The sequence below is a fragment of the Hippocampus guttulatus genome, chromosome 4 (assembly GCF_054856545.1).
Source record: "Hippocampus guttulatus isolate MCC_2025c chromosome 4, RoL_Hgut_1.0, whole genome shotgun sequence".
Taxonomy (NCBI): domain Eukaryota; kingdom Metazoa; phylum Chordata; class Actinopteri; order Syngnathiformes; family Syngnathidae; genus Hippocampus; species Hippocampus guttulatus.
The window spans coordinates 7506809-7523285 of record NC_141264.1 but is presented as its reverse complement, the minus strand read 5'-3'; the positions used below and the strand labels follow the sequence as shown (position 1 = coordinate 7523285).

Here is a 16477-nt window from a genome sequence, read left to right as displayed (position 1 = left end):
CTTAAAAACGTGATATAATTGGGGGGGGGGGTGATGTGAACGATGAATCGTGACATATCGTAGTTTCCTGCACTGTATTTTTTTCACAACCCTAGTGGCTGCATGTTGTTCTTGTGTGACTTTATTCTATAACGTAAGCAACAATGCTGATAAAAATGGCTTCATTCAGCACTTCCCACTTCAGTGACGCTCAAACTCACCAGGGGAATGGTTGTGTGTGTTTATGACGGAGAAAAGGAGCGTAGCTGCAGCCCTTATTTGGTCATGTAGTTTGGTTTAGTGCGTTTGCCACAGAATGATTCACAGACCTGTTACATCACAGCTACGGCAGACGGGATGGATCACTTGTACTCTATTGCAACACACTTCCGTTTGAAAGAGAGAGAGAGAGAGAGAGAGAGAGAGAGAGAGAGAGAGAGAGAGAGAGAGAGAGAGAGAGAGAGTTGTGTGTGTGTATGTGTTTGGTTGAAGGAGAGAGAGAATGATGGAAACACACACACACACACACACACACACGGATGCCCTACTTTTCAGCAACATTGAGATATATGTCCTACCGTGGAGCAGTGAATGTGTTATGCAATATCAGTTGGTATGAAAGAACGGGAAGGCATTGGCTGATGGGAGCAGAGCGTCTCTCAGTTTATCACGGATAATATTATTTGTATGATTTGGAGACAATATAAAGTGCATCGTAGAGTGCAGAGGCGACGTGCCATCATGGATAGCTGCACTTGGATCCCACCATAAGGAGTTGTTTGTCTTTGTTTAGAATATGTATCCATCCATCATTCATTCTCTGAAGCGCTTATCCTTACAAGGCTTGCGGGAATGCTGTAGCCTATCCCAGCTGTCTTCAGGCAATAGGTGAGGTACACCCTGAAAGAGTTGCCAGCCAGTCTCAGGGCACACATAGACAAACAACCATTCACGTTCACAATCACTCCTACAGACAATTTTCTGTTATCAAGCTAAGATGTTTGGAATGTGGGAGGAACCAGATTACCCAGAGAAAATCCGCATAGGTACGGGGAGAATAATGAAACTGAATCCAATTTTTATGTTTAATGCAGAGCGGGAGTTTCATTGCAATAAAAATGTGTAAATAATAATACAATAAAGTTCACCTTCCTAGCATGTGTTTGTCGGACTTCCTCTTGCTTACCGGCCCAAGAATAGCCCCGAGTGATGGTCTAGTGGCCAAGACTGGCTTAGGGGCACAGACGTTAGTTTCCAACGATCTCAACAAATGACATTTCGTGGGTGTAAACAGTGCCATACTGCACATCTCTTTGTCATTTGATTGTTTCATATTAATGGCCCAGGAGTGTTTTCATACAAAAAGTTGATAAATTCTGAAGTTACAAACGCAAGGGATAAATTATTTTGTGCAGCATTATAGGAATATATGAAAAGAAGGCATGTCCAGTTACAGCCATATTTACTTTTTCTTCAATAAAATGTTAAGTGTAATTCTGTCTGTACGACTGCACTTTAGGTTAGGGATACAATGCAGCATGTTCTGAGTTAAGCAAGAGCACACTGAGCAAAGTCGCTGAATGCTACTGAAAAATACAGTCATGTCACACAGTGTTCTGTGACTGGTTGTCGAATCATATGTGAACAGCAGTAAAACATCCATCCATCCATTTTCTGATCTGGTGATGCTCACAAGGGTCGCAGGCTTGCTGGAGCCTATTCCAGCTGTCTTCAGGGTACACCCTGAACTGGTTGGGCATTGAAACAGCAATCATACAGACAGCCAATGAAAATGCTACAATAGCACATGGTCTTTTCACAACAAAAATTACATTACATTACATTATTTGTAGGTCACAAAAGAGAACCAACCTGGCGGGGTCTCCCACACACACCAGGCACAGCTCTCTAAAAACTAACAATCTCATCTATTTAATATATATTTTTTTCATTTAACCAAAGTAGCTATTTTGTGGAATGCTAGTGTTGTGTTGTATATCACTCCGACATTAAGAGTATAAAGAAATAATGGCATGATTTTGTTTGGTTGATAAGATTTGAATCTTCAACAGGCTATCATGTCACAAAGTTGGTTTGAAGCATGTGTGTGAGTTATGTGTGTGTGTGTGTGTTTGTGTGTGTGTGCGTGTGTTGGTAATGGCTGATAAACTGATGTTAAACCCTTAAACTGCACCTGCTATAGCAAGTCATATCGACTGTGTGGCTGAACAATTTATCGTTATCGTAGCTATATCTAGACATGAACATTCAAGATAGCCCAATATCTCAAAAATAAACTACAGTATTACATTTTCTCAGCTCAAAACTGCTTTTGCGACTCATTTTTGTGCATGCATTCACTTATTTGAAAAGTCCTCTAGATTTTTTTATTCTTTTTAACAAAAGTACATACTCGATGTGCACGGAAGGGACATGTCTTCAATACCAGGTATGAATTTGCCCAAAGGTAGAGATTTTTACCCTACCATCCAATCGTGGCCATTGATTATGTCTTTGTATTTTCTTCTGTTTGCACTGCAAGGTGAAACAGAAATACCCAAATTGTACGGCTGTATCAGCTTGCTGTTTTCTCCTGTTCTTATTGGGGAATGCTTGTTGCACACTATTTTGAAGCTTCTACACTGCAACTGGTGCTCCTTCAGGAGTTGGACCGGGCACATTTTTCCAAACGTAGTGGGAGAATGGGAGATTTTGGCAGGATTTATATATTTATTTAGTCATTTCTTTTTATTACAAAACGATCCATTGCTGAGATGGACTGCGAGATAATAATTATCTAACCTCATGCCCCTATCCTGCTGAGCTGCCAACATTTTCGACTGTTGGCGAAGGAAGCAAAATGTGCGTCCACATGAGGGTTCATTCAAGGTTGCAAATGCTCGCAAAGCATTCACCAAACGTTCTCCAACAGGTTGAATGTTTTTTGGTGGTGTAAGGAAATTTTTGCGACAAGGAAAGTACAGGCAAACTTCTGAAAAACGTCTGCCGACCATGAGGCGAACATTTGCGACCTTGAATGAACCATGACGGGATCGCATGATTTGCCGCCTTCGAAAAGACTAGCACATGTTCGCTGCTCAGTGGCAAAGGGGCTTTTAAGGCATGGTCATACATTCACTCTGATACCCAGGCACTACTCTGAAAATGTGTGTTCAGAGGAATAGAGTGTGCTCCGCTCCCATTCATTTCCTGCACATACCTTGAAAGACTAGCACAGTGCTTGAAATCAACGTGCCATTGCAGGTTTGCTGTTGATGTAATTGAATTGAATTGGTATTTTGAATCTGAGCCGGAAAATCTTACACAAAAATATCAGAGTTTTTTTTTTCCACCTGCATCCTCACTGACTTTCTCATAAATGTTTGGAATATATAAGAGGATACCTTATCATTTGCTCAATCAGGGGCAGTGAGACAGCTGTTAGCACTGCTGTGAGTTACATCTAAGTGCGTCATCGCATTTTTTTTCCTCCCCTCCAAACGCATCGCATTTTGATGAAACATGCGCCATGCAAATGTTGGTGGCCAGGGTAGCCAAATAATGACTTTTTACACCTAATTTAGGCTCATTTACCACATGTTTAGCTGGGTTTTGTGCATAGGAAACATGGCACACTTGAACAAAAAGGTACTGCTGTTCTAAAATTCATTGGCCAAAAATACACGACTTTCAGTTTACGTTTGCCCAAAATACAAAAGCGTCCATGAACTTTCGTGCATTGAACTCGCTCAGGTACAACACTGCCCATGCATTTCATGTGCTCCTCTAAAGACTGAGGTCTCGGGTCAGGTCTGCATGTCATTTCCCTTGTGTCTGTATACACTATATGAACAGTATATATTGTTTTTTAAAAGAAAGATACTGAACCATATCTGCAATTCCATATGTACAGCGCTTGTGGCTAAAAAACGAGGCATGTAGAGTGTTTCTGCCACTGAAATGGATGCCTGAAAATTTGCGGTCAGTGTGGCCAATGGGCAGGTTTGTTCGGATTCCCACATATTCACAGTCTCTTCTCTATTCTTGCCTGTTTCCTGTCTTTGTATTGTCCGTCAATAGAGCCAAGTGCAGCGATTAGCATGTTGGGCAATCTGCTATTTCCTTGACAATTACGCCATGTTGTTTGTGATCGAACACAATAATTAATAGTAGATGGCACTTCAAAACTCAATAAGAACACCATGGATCACGTTTTTTTCATTGCTGTGAGTTAATGGTGTGCGAGGCCGTTTGAAAATTAAATACAATAATCATGCTTAATCATTGATATAACTCTATTAGCATTGTGATGCACTGTTCCTCAGGCCATTCGAACGATAACACTCCATGCAATAACATGAATGATTGATGTAATATAATACGGGAATTAAATTGCCAGGTCCCCTCTGCAAGATCTCTGACTCACCACTCACATTTTCGATTTGTTTGTCCACGATTCACAGGTAGTATGAAAGCAACTCTGCAACCTGACAAAATGTAAAAAGAAGTTGATGTAAATTGTTTTGTGTTGTCACAATTGAATTAGTGCATCATTAGTCATCGGAATACCGTATTGGCCCGAATATAAGACAATGTTTTTTTGCATTGAAATAAGACTGAAAAAGTGGGGGTTGTCTTATATTCGGGGTCTAGACATTATACCCATTCACGACGCTAGATGGCGCCAGATACCATTGAAGCGAATGCTGAACTTGACTCCCCAGGCCAAAGCGAACCCCAGTCACGAAGAATAAAAATAAAAATAGCGGTAGCACGAAGAAGAAAAATAAAAAATAGCAGTAAGAAAGAAAAGAGAAGAAAATAATAGAAGAGATAACAGAAAATGGAGAAACGTAGCGACAATCTGGAGAAAAGTGGGTCGAAGATCGGCCAGGTTAACCGGCAGCTGAGGAGAAGTTATGATGTAATTTACATTTCAAAAACCAGAAGCCATTCATTTACGAAAGTGATTGCACTTTAGCTTACATATTTAAATGTTCAGATAAGATTTGAATGAGGCAAAATAACATGCATAATCATTTGTTTCAGATGTACTGTAATGATTTTCTGTATAAAAATTAATTTGGTGTTCAAAAACTCTTTTTTCAAACTTGAGTCTTGAAAAAGAGGGGGTTGTCTTATAATCAAGGCCGTCTTATATTCGAGCCAATACGGTAATTTGGAACTACAATTTAGCTCAGCTCCCAACAGTACTTTTTGGAATGGTAAACCGTGATATTTCCATCATAGGGTAAGTAGGCCGAAGAGAAATAGACGAAGAGTGTAACATCATACCATTGCAACACAGTCCACACATGCTAATAAGTTCCACGAAGAAGCTCTTCTTTCCATTGATATCCTCAGGCCTCCCACACAATGAGTGACATGGCTGAATGCCGCTGAAATGGACAGTCGTTAAAAAAAAGTTTTTTTTTGTACGGATGGTGATGAATGCTTTTTTGTGTGTCTTTCTCCAGGCACATTTCAGGGCCAGTGGGTTGGAGGGATGCGGCACGGCTATGGTGTTCGTCAAAGTGTCCCATACGGTATGGCGGCCGTCATCCGCTCCCCTCTCCGTAACTCCATCAACTCACTTCGCTCCAGCTCGGAACAAAGTAATGGTACAGCCCTGCTTGACCGGAGTGGCGCAGGAGTTCCTGTTCCTCCCCCTCTTCCTGGTACCTTGTCCACCAGCGTCTCCATGTGCAGTACAGGAAGCAGTGGCAGTAGTCCTGCAGTTTCTCGAGGGGGTTTCGTACTGACGGCGCACAGTGAAACTGAGCTCCTAAAGGGCAAGCGGAAGAGCGGACTGTTCAGGAGATCTATTCTGTCCGGGCTTAAACTGAGGAAGTCTGAGTCCAGGAGCTCTCTGGCGTCTCAAAGGTCCAAACAGAGTTCGTTCAGGAGTGAAGCTGGGATGAGTACTGTGTCTTCAGCTGCGTCTGACATCAACTCTACTATCAGGTATGAGATGGCATCAAGCAAAGCGAAGAATTGCGATGCGTTCTAGTTGACAGAATAGTACCAAGAAAAACTAGTGAGGACAACTAGCTGTTAATCTAGCTTTCAAAAAAAGACACAGGCCTACAATGCATTTTGGTAACTTCATTAAAAACTCAGACTTTCTTCAGTGAAGGTGGATATTGAACATATTTAATTCATAAATAGGTGAACAACAGGCAAAAAAAAAATCTGAATAAAAATCTGAATCATTATAGAAATAAATTGATTGAGCGCATTGTAATTATTGTTATTATTATTACTTTTATGATTATTATTGTTAGTATTGGGCGTGCCCTGCGATTGGCTAGCAACCAGTTCAGGGTGTGCCCCGCCTACTGCCCAAATATTTGTGATCTCCCCCCGAGTAGAGTTAGACCATTATGGAAAAAATCATAATTATTTTGGTTGAGTTTGACATCACACTGATTAAATGATTATTCATTGATTTCAAAACTTTGAATTTATTCAACAACCAAAATCAACTACTCAAAACTATCATCAAAGCCTCATGCCCATTCATCCTGAAATGTTGAACACGCTATTCTTGAAAAATCTATTCTTTTTGTGCAGTACAAAATTAACTTGTAAATGTAATACATTCAGCCGGCCCGGTGGGCCAGTGGTTATCGCCTTGACCTCACAGTGCAGAGGTCGTGGGTTCGATCCTGGCTCCATCCTTCCTGTGTGGAGTTTGCATGTTCTCTCCGTTTCTCTGGTTTTTTTCCTCCGGTTTCCTCCCACATTCCTAAAACATGCATCACAGGCTGATTGAACACTTTAAATTGTCTCTAGGTGTGAGTGTGAGCGTGGATGGTTGTTTGCCTCTGTGTGCCCTGCGATTCGCTGCCAACCAGTTCAAGGTGTCCCCCGCCTACTGCCTGAAGACGGCTGGGATAGGCTCCAGCACCCCCCGCGACCCCTGTGAGGATAAGCTGATCGGCAAATGGATGGATGGATGGATACAACAATATCAATTGAAAATAAGAAAAAACAAATACCAACTGTTCCTGAGCATTTGAGATGAGAAAAGAAAAAAGTGGCGATGGAGCTCTATAGGTTGCTTGCACGTGAAGTCACTGCTGCTTTGTATTTTTTTTCGCTCACCATCTTGGGTGGATAGCTTTCAACTGCTTCCATTTGATTGCATAATATGCTACGTGGTCGCTCTTAAAATCTTGTTGCATTATTTGGGTCTGCTGAAGATAAATATGCACTAGGGCCGGGAGACAAGACAGAAATGTCTAACCACGACAAGTGAAGTGGCAGAGTAACATCTCCCGTGCAGACCTCAATGGCCAAACAACGGTTTGGGCTCGTTTGTGCAGAGATCCAGTTTGTGAGCGGTATGTTTGCCTACCTTTTAAATCGTAGTCATATAATAGATTGTTTTATATCGACCACGATAACAAAATATATTTCATTTTAGCCAAGCTAAGGTCTTGAAATAAATCCCAATCGCTTCTATTGATATAAGCGAATAATAGCAAATTGTTTTCTGCTGAAGCAGGATGGAGTAAAGCCCCAGTTGTATAACCAATATGAAGTCTTGTTTATTAGTCTGTCTTTCACTGTTGCTGTTGAAGTCACATGAGTGAGAGGTTCGTTATCAGCACAACAAACAAGCCGAAGGCAGCAGTCAAGTTGACTATACCCGAAAAAGTTGACAAACGTTAAGCTTCATCGCCAAATTATGATGTTCAACAATGCGCAGATAAATCACTGCACTGTGTGGATACTGAATGTACAATAGAGCCCGCCATTGCCCGTGATTACCGGTAGCTGTACAACATTAACAGAGGTCGACGGTTTACTCACCCATGCAACGGCTTCTTGTTTTTAAAGTTTGCACTCTGTATCGATCCGCCTACAAAATTGTTGTAATCCTCCAGTGATTTTTAAGCTTTCATCTGGCGTATGTCACAGAGCGTGTCGTCAATATTTATTCAACAATGTCGGGATCTCTGCCAAAAAAATCAGCCTTGGACACCATATATGGGTCGATTACTCCAAACAGTGTAACTCTGTGCCAGTATAGCGGTTGTAGATCACCTGGCAGGTCATCAAAACACTTTTAAAATGCTAACGCTTCCATCCACCCCTTTTCAAATCTGATTATCCTCGCACGCACAGGGAGTCATGCAAACCCCACACAGGAAGGCTGGAGCTGGAATCAAACCCTGAACCTTTGCACTGTGAGGCGAACGTACTAACCAATGGCCACCGTGCCGCACACGAAAACCTGTCAAACAAATTGATGATCACTATTAACAGCTGTGTGTAGCGTGTGCAACCTCCCAAGATGGCCGCAGTAGAAAAAAAACGACCTACCTTGCTCAACGTTGCATGCAAGCGACCTAATCATGAAATTTATTTTTCACTGATTGGGGAGAATTTGCGCCTGTGAGTAGTGCTATCTTACCCGTGCATACGTGTTTCCACAGATTTTGTGTATTATTTGAAGTAATATCACTCTCAAAGTTGATGCTAATTTCCCGTTAGCATTTGAACGGGATCCTCCATTGACTAAAGCATAGCGATGTTTTAAAAACAAAGCAAGTTTTGTTTTTAAATATACAATGTGGTTAATTCTTTTTGTGAGTTTAGTTTTTCAAAACCTAACTCGGTGTCATTAAACAGCTTAAAGCACGCTAAGGGATGGCAACATCACATACGCTACACACTACAACTCCTGTCCTGTAACACGGTGTAATCGGGGTATTTTCACAACGCCGAGAACCTGCGCCATGACGTTCTGCACATTCATCGTTTTTCTTCAATTATAATGTTTTGAAGCTTGAGACGAGCCACAATTGAAATCCCAATTCAAATTTAGATTCATGGTCCAGCCGTACTCTCAAGTCAACTTGACATCATTCACACATGGAGGTCTGCCTGCAGTTCCATACAAACTGTAAACCAATTTTGCGCGCCTCGACCTGCCAATGAGCAGATCAATTTCTCCTTGGGAAAAATGTGGTTGTCCGTGTTCCGCTATATCGAGACTGTCAGCGTGCGATTGGTGGCTGCATTTAAAGAGAATGAGATGAGCTGCTTTGATTGGACAAGTCAGCTGTGTTCATTGGCACAGCTGGGCAAACCTGGCTATGTTAGATATGTCAGATCGTGCTGGACTGCGAAATTATCAGCACACAGTCTAAACTGCCTACATACAGATTTATGTCACCCAATCCACCACATTTCATGAAAATAGAACGCTGTGTGTACTGTGATTTGTTTCATACATTTTTTTTACTTCGAGCCCATTGAGCTGGCTCAAATTTATTTGTAAAATTCAATTTAAAATTCCTGATTCAAAATGGAAAAATGTAGATTTTGAAACGTTTTTTTTAAAAGGTTTTGTTATTTTCAATTTTATTGCAGGTCATATAATCTATTTCATGAGTCCTGTACATATATTGCATTGTCTTACTCCTTGGTGGTATATTATACACTCTAATTTTGTTGCCACACATACAAAACCCATCTTTAATTGATTAAAAAAAACAACAACAACCCCCCGAAAACTACAGCTATCAAAGAAGGTGTTCACGGGCTGGACATACAGTTAGATCTTCAAGATTTGCATGTGGAAAGTTCCGCACTTCTTGAAATCCTCGGTCTCAAATTCCAGGCATTCAGGATTGAGTGGTTTATTTTTAAAGGCACTAAGCAGACTGACAAACACTGCATGCTAAACACTACTGTCAGCAGCTCTTAACCTGTTTGTGGGCTGAGTGGTTGACAAATGCTTCTGGCCACTTGTTATCGGCAAAGCTGATAGAGGCAGAAACAGATGCACACATGCATTCCCTTATGCTTTTTGTTAGTTGTTTGTAATGAAGGGATGCTGTGACAATTTTCTTGTGTTAGTTGCTGATTAATGTTGCAAAGGGAGGGAACATTTCTGGAATTTGCATATTCTCCGTTTGCCTGGATGGGTTTTCTCCAGGGTTCACTCTGGTTTCCTTCCACTTTCCAAAGACATGCTTGGCAGGCTAATGGAACATTCTAAATTGTCCCTTGGTGTGATTGTGAGCGCGAATGGTTGTTTGTCTATGTGTGCCCTGCGATTGGCTGGTATACCCCGCTTTCTGCCCAAAGAAAGCTGGGATAGGCTCCAGTACGCCCGCACCCCTTGTGAGGGTAAATGGATAAGAAAATGAATGGATTGGAATGATGGATGCATTTACAAATGTTCGATACCACTTTTTTCACATTTGGGGTGGCAGCTGTGCATATCTCTCCTCTTTGTTGTCACTGGTAGTCAACAACACAAAAATGCTAAATACACTTTGGTCTTAATCCTAATGGATGTCTTGCCATAAAGCGTTCATTTGACAGGGTAAATACAAGTTTTTGGGTAACTTTAGAGCCATATTTTCCCTTTTTTTTGTAGGAATCTAAATTGTTCAACATTGGAGGCTGCACAGTACATTTACTCCAAGTTTGTGATCCGTGACATTGACAATTAGTCGTTAATTCCTATAAAATTTGTTTAGAAATTTTAAAATTTGACACACTCTACCCAACCCACGAAGTAGCCTTGAAAATCACAGATAATATTCAAAACAAACAGCCTGTGTATTCTTCTATGTATATATCTTGCACGTTATTCCGTATGGTCTTGAAACAGTTTGTTCCTCGAAAACTGAACTTCATGATTAAATTCAACAACATCATTCTAACTAAAGGTCATCTTTCTAGTCTCGGAGATGCAGATGCGGAGTTGGCAGCAGCTGATGATGATGTGGACGCAACAGCAACAGAGACCTATTGTGGGGAGTGGAAAAATGACAAGAGGACAGGATTCGGAGTTAGCCGGCGGTCCGACGGGCTGCAGTATGAGGGGGAGTGGCTCAGCAACAAACGCCACGGCTATGGCTGCACCACATTTCCTGACGGAACTAAGGAAGAGGGGAAGTACAAGCAGAACATCCTGGTGAGTGGCAAGAGGAAGAACCTGATCCCGCTCCGGGCCAGTAAGATCAGAGAGAAGGTGGACCGAGCCGTGGAGGGAGCACAGAAGGCAGCAGACATCGCACGCCAAAAAGCTGAGATTGCTCTTTCCAGGTAGTTGATTGTGCAAAATAACACGTGACGCTCATTTTCAGCACATCCTCTGCGCAGTTCTCAGGTTGAGGGCTCAAATGCGAGCTCAGGCCATCCCGTGTTGAAATTGCATTTTATCCACATGTGGATTTTCTCTGCTTCCACCCACAATTCAAAAAGATGTTGGGATTCATTGACGATTCGAAATTGTCTGTCAGTGTGAATTTGAGTTTGAATGCTTGTTTGTCTACATCTGCCATGTGAGTGGCTGGGGGCCACGGTCTTCCTTTCATCTTGCCCCAAGTAAGCTTGGATAGCCTCCAGCTCGCTCATGACTCTCATGAGTAAGCATGTTTAATACCATTTTTTTTCAGTCCAATATCAGTGCGGGTAGTCACTCGTTGAGTACTCATTGATACTGAGTGCTAGTGCTTTTTGGACATGAAATTTAATTTGACATCAGGATAACACATTGAGAACCAAACCTTTCTTTCTGACGCAGATGACGACTTGTTGATGTGTCAAACTGCCACAGTATAGCGCCAACTACAGACGAGGAGGACTTGCTCGATTTCAGGTTCTCTTTGCCTTCAGTATCGGCGGATGGTATCAGCATCCTTCAGGAGCACAAGATACCTAAAAATAAAGCTTGTTTTGGGCCAGTACTGATATCTGGTATTGCTACTCACCCATGTTTGGATTGTTACATGAAGCATTACATGGCTGTAAAAAAGAAAAAAAAATAGACAAAATTAGAAGTACTGACATTTGTTTCTCTGCGATTGGCTGGCAACCGATTCAGGGTGTCCCCCGCCTACTGCCCGAGGACAGCTGGGATAGGCTCCAGCACCCCCTGCGACCCTAGTGAGGATCAAGCGGTTCGGGAAATGGATGGATGGACATTTGTTTCTGACACTATGACAAAAACATTTAGTAATGTGTCCGTGTGTATTTTAAATGGACACTCAGCCCCACATTCCACCTCAATCACTTAGTCCAGTGGTTCTTAGCCTTGTTTGTGGTATCAAACCCAACCAGTTCATATGCACGTTCACCGAACCCTTCATTAATGAAAAATAAAAATATGATTTTTTACAAATTCAAGACAATTTATTAAAAACAGAAAAAAGTTAATTACATGTCATATGTATAGGTTTTTTCAATTGTATGACGTACTATCAAGACAGTCGATCGAACCCAGGTTAAGAACCACTGACTTAGTCACTTCTCCACCATGACGACTCAATGCACACGTACTGTACACGGTGTAAAACGAAGAATCCATATACTGTATCAACCTATAAATTAGTACCATGATAGAATGAGACCATGAACAGATTTTATGTTTGTACTTGGTAGACTAGATTTACATCAAATTAGTAATACAATATGACGACAATAAATCACTGTGAAAATACTAACAAGACGCCTTTGCTTTTTGGAATACAGGGAAGTGCAAGATTCGCACAAGTTTCTGTTCTCTAACAGCATCCTGCAATCAGACAGGGCGCATACATTAACATTGTAGTTTGTTTCGGCCATTGGTACTGTGTGGTTGGATAGGGGGAACACAGCGAATGACCTCTGCTGGTGGCTCCACTGTTCCCAAATAATTCTCAGGGGATGTTGCGTAAGGTGGGCCCATTTGTTGCAAAACAACGCAAAATCACATTCTCATTATGTCATGATATTCTTTTGCACATACATGTACAGTATGTACATTATGTACACTACAAAGATCTTTTTATTTGTAAGTGACTTAGTGACTTCCTCACCACGCATTCGGAACTAAATATTTTAAATTATTTCATAAAACAACCCCCCCCCCCCCCAAAAAAATAAAAACAAAACTGGTTCTGACTTTGCTGGCAACCAGTTCAGGGTGTACCGCGCCTACTGCCCGAAGACAGTTGGGATAGGCTGCGGCACGCCCACGACCCTCGTGGAGGGAAGCGGATTAAAAAATGGATGGATGGATGTTGTGACTATGTAGTGGCGAAATTTATTTGTGTTATTTCAAAGGGAAATATATGCATTTTAGCTTTTGAGTCCCTTCACCAAAGTTATAAACTTCCAAACTAATTTTAAAATAAAATAATTACAATAATTAGTTCACGCGGCCCCACTGATTGAAACCTGGGATATTGCTTTGTAGAATATAATCAATAATCAACCCGTTTTTATCCATCTCAGGGCATTTTGCCACTTTCTGTCGAGATCGCGCAGGGCTCAGGTAATGACCAATAACAAATGTCACATGACCAAACTCACAAAACAGTTGAGCTGTGATTAGTCGTTAGCTTAGTCTTGTGATGTCATTCTCAGTTGACAGCAAGTAGTGAAATGGCCCCTGACATGGATAAAAACCAACTCCCAGAGACGCTGAGCGTCCGATGGGCGGGACAAAACCAGCATTTATCCAATGACTCGGCTCATTTCAATGCATTGGGACAACTATCTAGACGCCCAGCGTCCGCGCTGCAGACACTCAGCGTCCACACAGTTTAAAGCACAGTGAAGCTGTCGGAATGAATGAGAAGAGAGTCGCATCATAACCAGTAATAAGAAGCTGATTCGGAAAAAAGTTGAGCGCGTTGAAGCGCATATTTAGTCAATGACACACAATTGTATGTACACACATGTATTTGATCACTTATTTTTGGACATTTTAGGGGAAGCTGAGCTTCCCTTGCTTCCCATAGAGCAATTGCCTCTGCCTAAAATGCACATCGGAGAGCACCACTTGTTTTTAACACCGGGAGAAGTGAATATCGGGTGTGAAACTTCACAGCCCTGTCTCAGCGCAGTTTATAGACAACAGTGACCTGGAAAAATGCTGTCCTAAACACCCATTCTCCCTGTGTGTCATTTTGTACTGTGTACAGGGTTTGATCTATCCTCATCTTGTTGGTTGTGCTTGCCCGCCCTACTGATGGATCAGTGTGACCGAATTGTTTATTATTTTATCTCTGCCCGATTAAGAGCAGGATTACAGTTAACGTGGAAGTAGGATTAGGGAGGTTATAGTACACGTCTTAAGACTGCGATGACTCACTTGAAGGGCAATGACACTCGGGTTCATGGCTGTGAGCTCATCTGGTTTATAGAGCAAACAGCTCAATTGGGCAGATCACTGTTGGGATCCCACTGTGGCCGGAAGTCAAAAGAAACCACAAGTAGTTGTTGGAGAGATGCTCGTTTGCTTCCTGACTATTGATGAGGTGTCACTGAGCAAGGTATCAACTCTCCCCAACTTCAGCTCAAGGCCACAAAAAAAGGGCCACAACATCCTATTTCAACTGGCTTGCATGCTTGCATGTGTGTGGTCTGGTGTCATGTATGAAAGCACGATATACAAGCAGTAGTTGATTGAATCCCCCTTTAGTATAAAAAAAGCGAACACTTCAGTCAGAAACGCAATTGGTTAAGTTTTCACAGGGATAACGGACAGTTAAGGAATAAGCTGTTTGCGTCAGGGAGAGGACGAGCCCTTCTCTCACACAAACATCAACACTTAGCCACACAAGAGACACCCAATCCTCTGGATAAATTACACTGGTAATCGACGACAATAAAATCATTCCCATCCATATCAATGCGCCAAAAGCAATAAGTATACACAAACACAAATAACTTCACCTATCTAGGAATCATCATTTGCAAATACAGGGTACCAGGCAAGACATTCACAATAGGATAAGTCAAGCATATGCAATATTCGACAGATCATGCCTCTGAAAAATCATGTATGCATTCTGGACAAACGCAATGTCTGACAAGAACTTTCTCAAGATTACCCAGCAAAACAACATGCATACAAAATTACAGAAATGCAGGTGGACCCGTACCGGAAACGTGCTCAGAATCGAAATGACAGCAATACCTTTAAGTTGCATCGTATTGGACCCCAGAGGGCAAATGAAAAAGAGGGAGGATCAACATGGCGTAGGACCATGAAAAAAGCTGGGGAATCATAGAGAAGATGTCCAAGGACAGGCAGAGAAGTGGAGAGAAGCCTTTGTTGCTGCCCTATGCGCCAACCAGCACAAGTGGAATGACCGACTCAGTGACTGACAGTCAAAATATAAAATCAGACATCTATGGAGACAGGTTAAAAAAAAAAAAACACCAACAATACGGCCCCCCCCCCCCAAAAAAAAAACAACACAACATAACATCAAACTCACTGGAGGACAAATGGGAAAACTAATTCAACAACTACAGGCTGAGACACAAACTGCACAGACACGTGGAAGTAATCATGAAGAAGAATCCAGCATCTCTCTTCTGCCATAGCTGCACCTATAAACCAACTATTGAGAAATGGAAAGCAGGGTGCAGCAAGGAGACTCCACACTCCCATTCTCACCAAGGCAACTGGAAAACAAAACACAAACTCAAACAGTTTTCCTGGTATGGAAGCTTTCCAAGTGGTTTATTTTTTATTTTTATGCCACTACTTCCACCGAAGAATTGAGGAAAAGCATCAGAATGAAAGCAGCCATTGATAGTGAGTCAGTCATAAAAAAGGTGGAGATGGTACTGGTCATACATTTCTGAAGATGTGGCTAGAATCACTGTCAGAGGAACCAATCAAAATTCTAACAAAGTGTTACACACGGATACAATGTTCAATAACTGTTCGTGCACATGTTAAAGGAAGGCCTACATCATTGAGTTACACTTAAATTGACTAATTGATTTGTCACTTGGTCCATCATCCTTGGTTCAGTGTCACAATGAAGTACATATGCGACAACACAGAGGAAAAGTGCAATCCGCTGCTCCAGGAAAGACTAAAATCACTTTAGCGTTCCCTATAATCACACTTGTTTACTATGCCGATGCTTCCGTGTGTGCATACGCAAGAGAAGACATGAGCTTAATTAGGAAAGAACCAATCCGATCAGACCTGATGACTCTGTTAAGGGCACTCACCACCACATACTCAGCACCCTCACTTCTAATAAGACAAAGAAAAAGGACAGCATCTCACATCATTTTCTCACATATTATTATGTGTTGTTGTTTTTTTTTCTTCCTATAATTGCTATAACCAGTAAAGGTATACACTCAGACATTTAGAAGGATTCATTTTCTGTGAGCTTCAAATGGAGCAAAAAGAAAGTAAAATATCCACGCACCCAGACCAGCTCATGGAGGGCTTGTTGACATGATATCTCGTAAACATTGGAAATATTTTTCCATTCGTTTGTGTAATTAAAAACATTTATCTACAGATGATGACAAAACAATCTCAGCTCACTGTGACATGCAAAATCAATTTAAAACACTACAGCGCAGGGGCTGGCAATGTTATTTTATAAAGAAACGCTATAGGAGTACATGAATACCAGCGGCTTGATTTTGAATACCTTCCACTGGCATGTACATGAGTTTAGAATTTGACGTATGCAATTAACACGTTGGGTGTTTGCAGCGAAGC

The 16477-nt window shown here is 41.6% G+C and overlaps 1 protein-coding gene and 1 long non-coding RNA gene across 2 annotated transcripts in view; one reads left to right on the top strand and one right to left on the bottom strand.

The window, feature by feature from the left end:
* Positions 1 to 16477, top strand: part of jph3b (junctophilin 3b) — a 50030-nt gene that overhangs the window by 13451 nt on the left and 20102 nt on the right. The window contains exons 2-3 of the mRNA XM_086108387.1: positions 5457 to 5943; positions 10687 to 11052. Coding sequence (XP_085964513.1) covers positions 5457 to 5943; positions 10687 to 11052 — 853 coding nt within the window. The remainder of the gene's footprint in view (positions 1 to 5456; positions 5944 to 10686; positions 11053 to 16477) is intronic.
* LOC147205801 (uncharacterized) lies at positions 6130 to 7894 on the bottom strand. The gene is made up of 3 exons (XR_015100621.1): positions 7798 to 7894; positions 6805 to 6914; positions 6130 to 6727 (listed from the first exon to the last, which is right to left on the bottom strand). It is a non-coding gene; the product is annotated as an uncharacterized LOC147205801 (long non-coding RNA).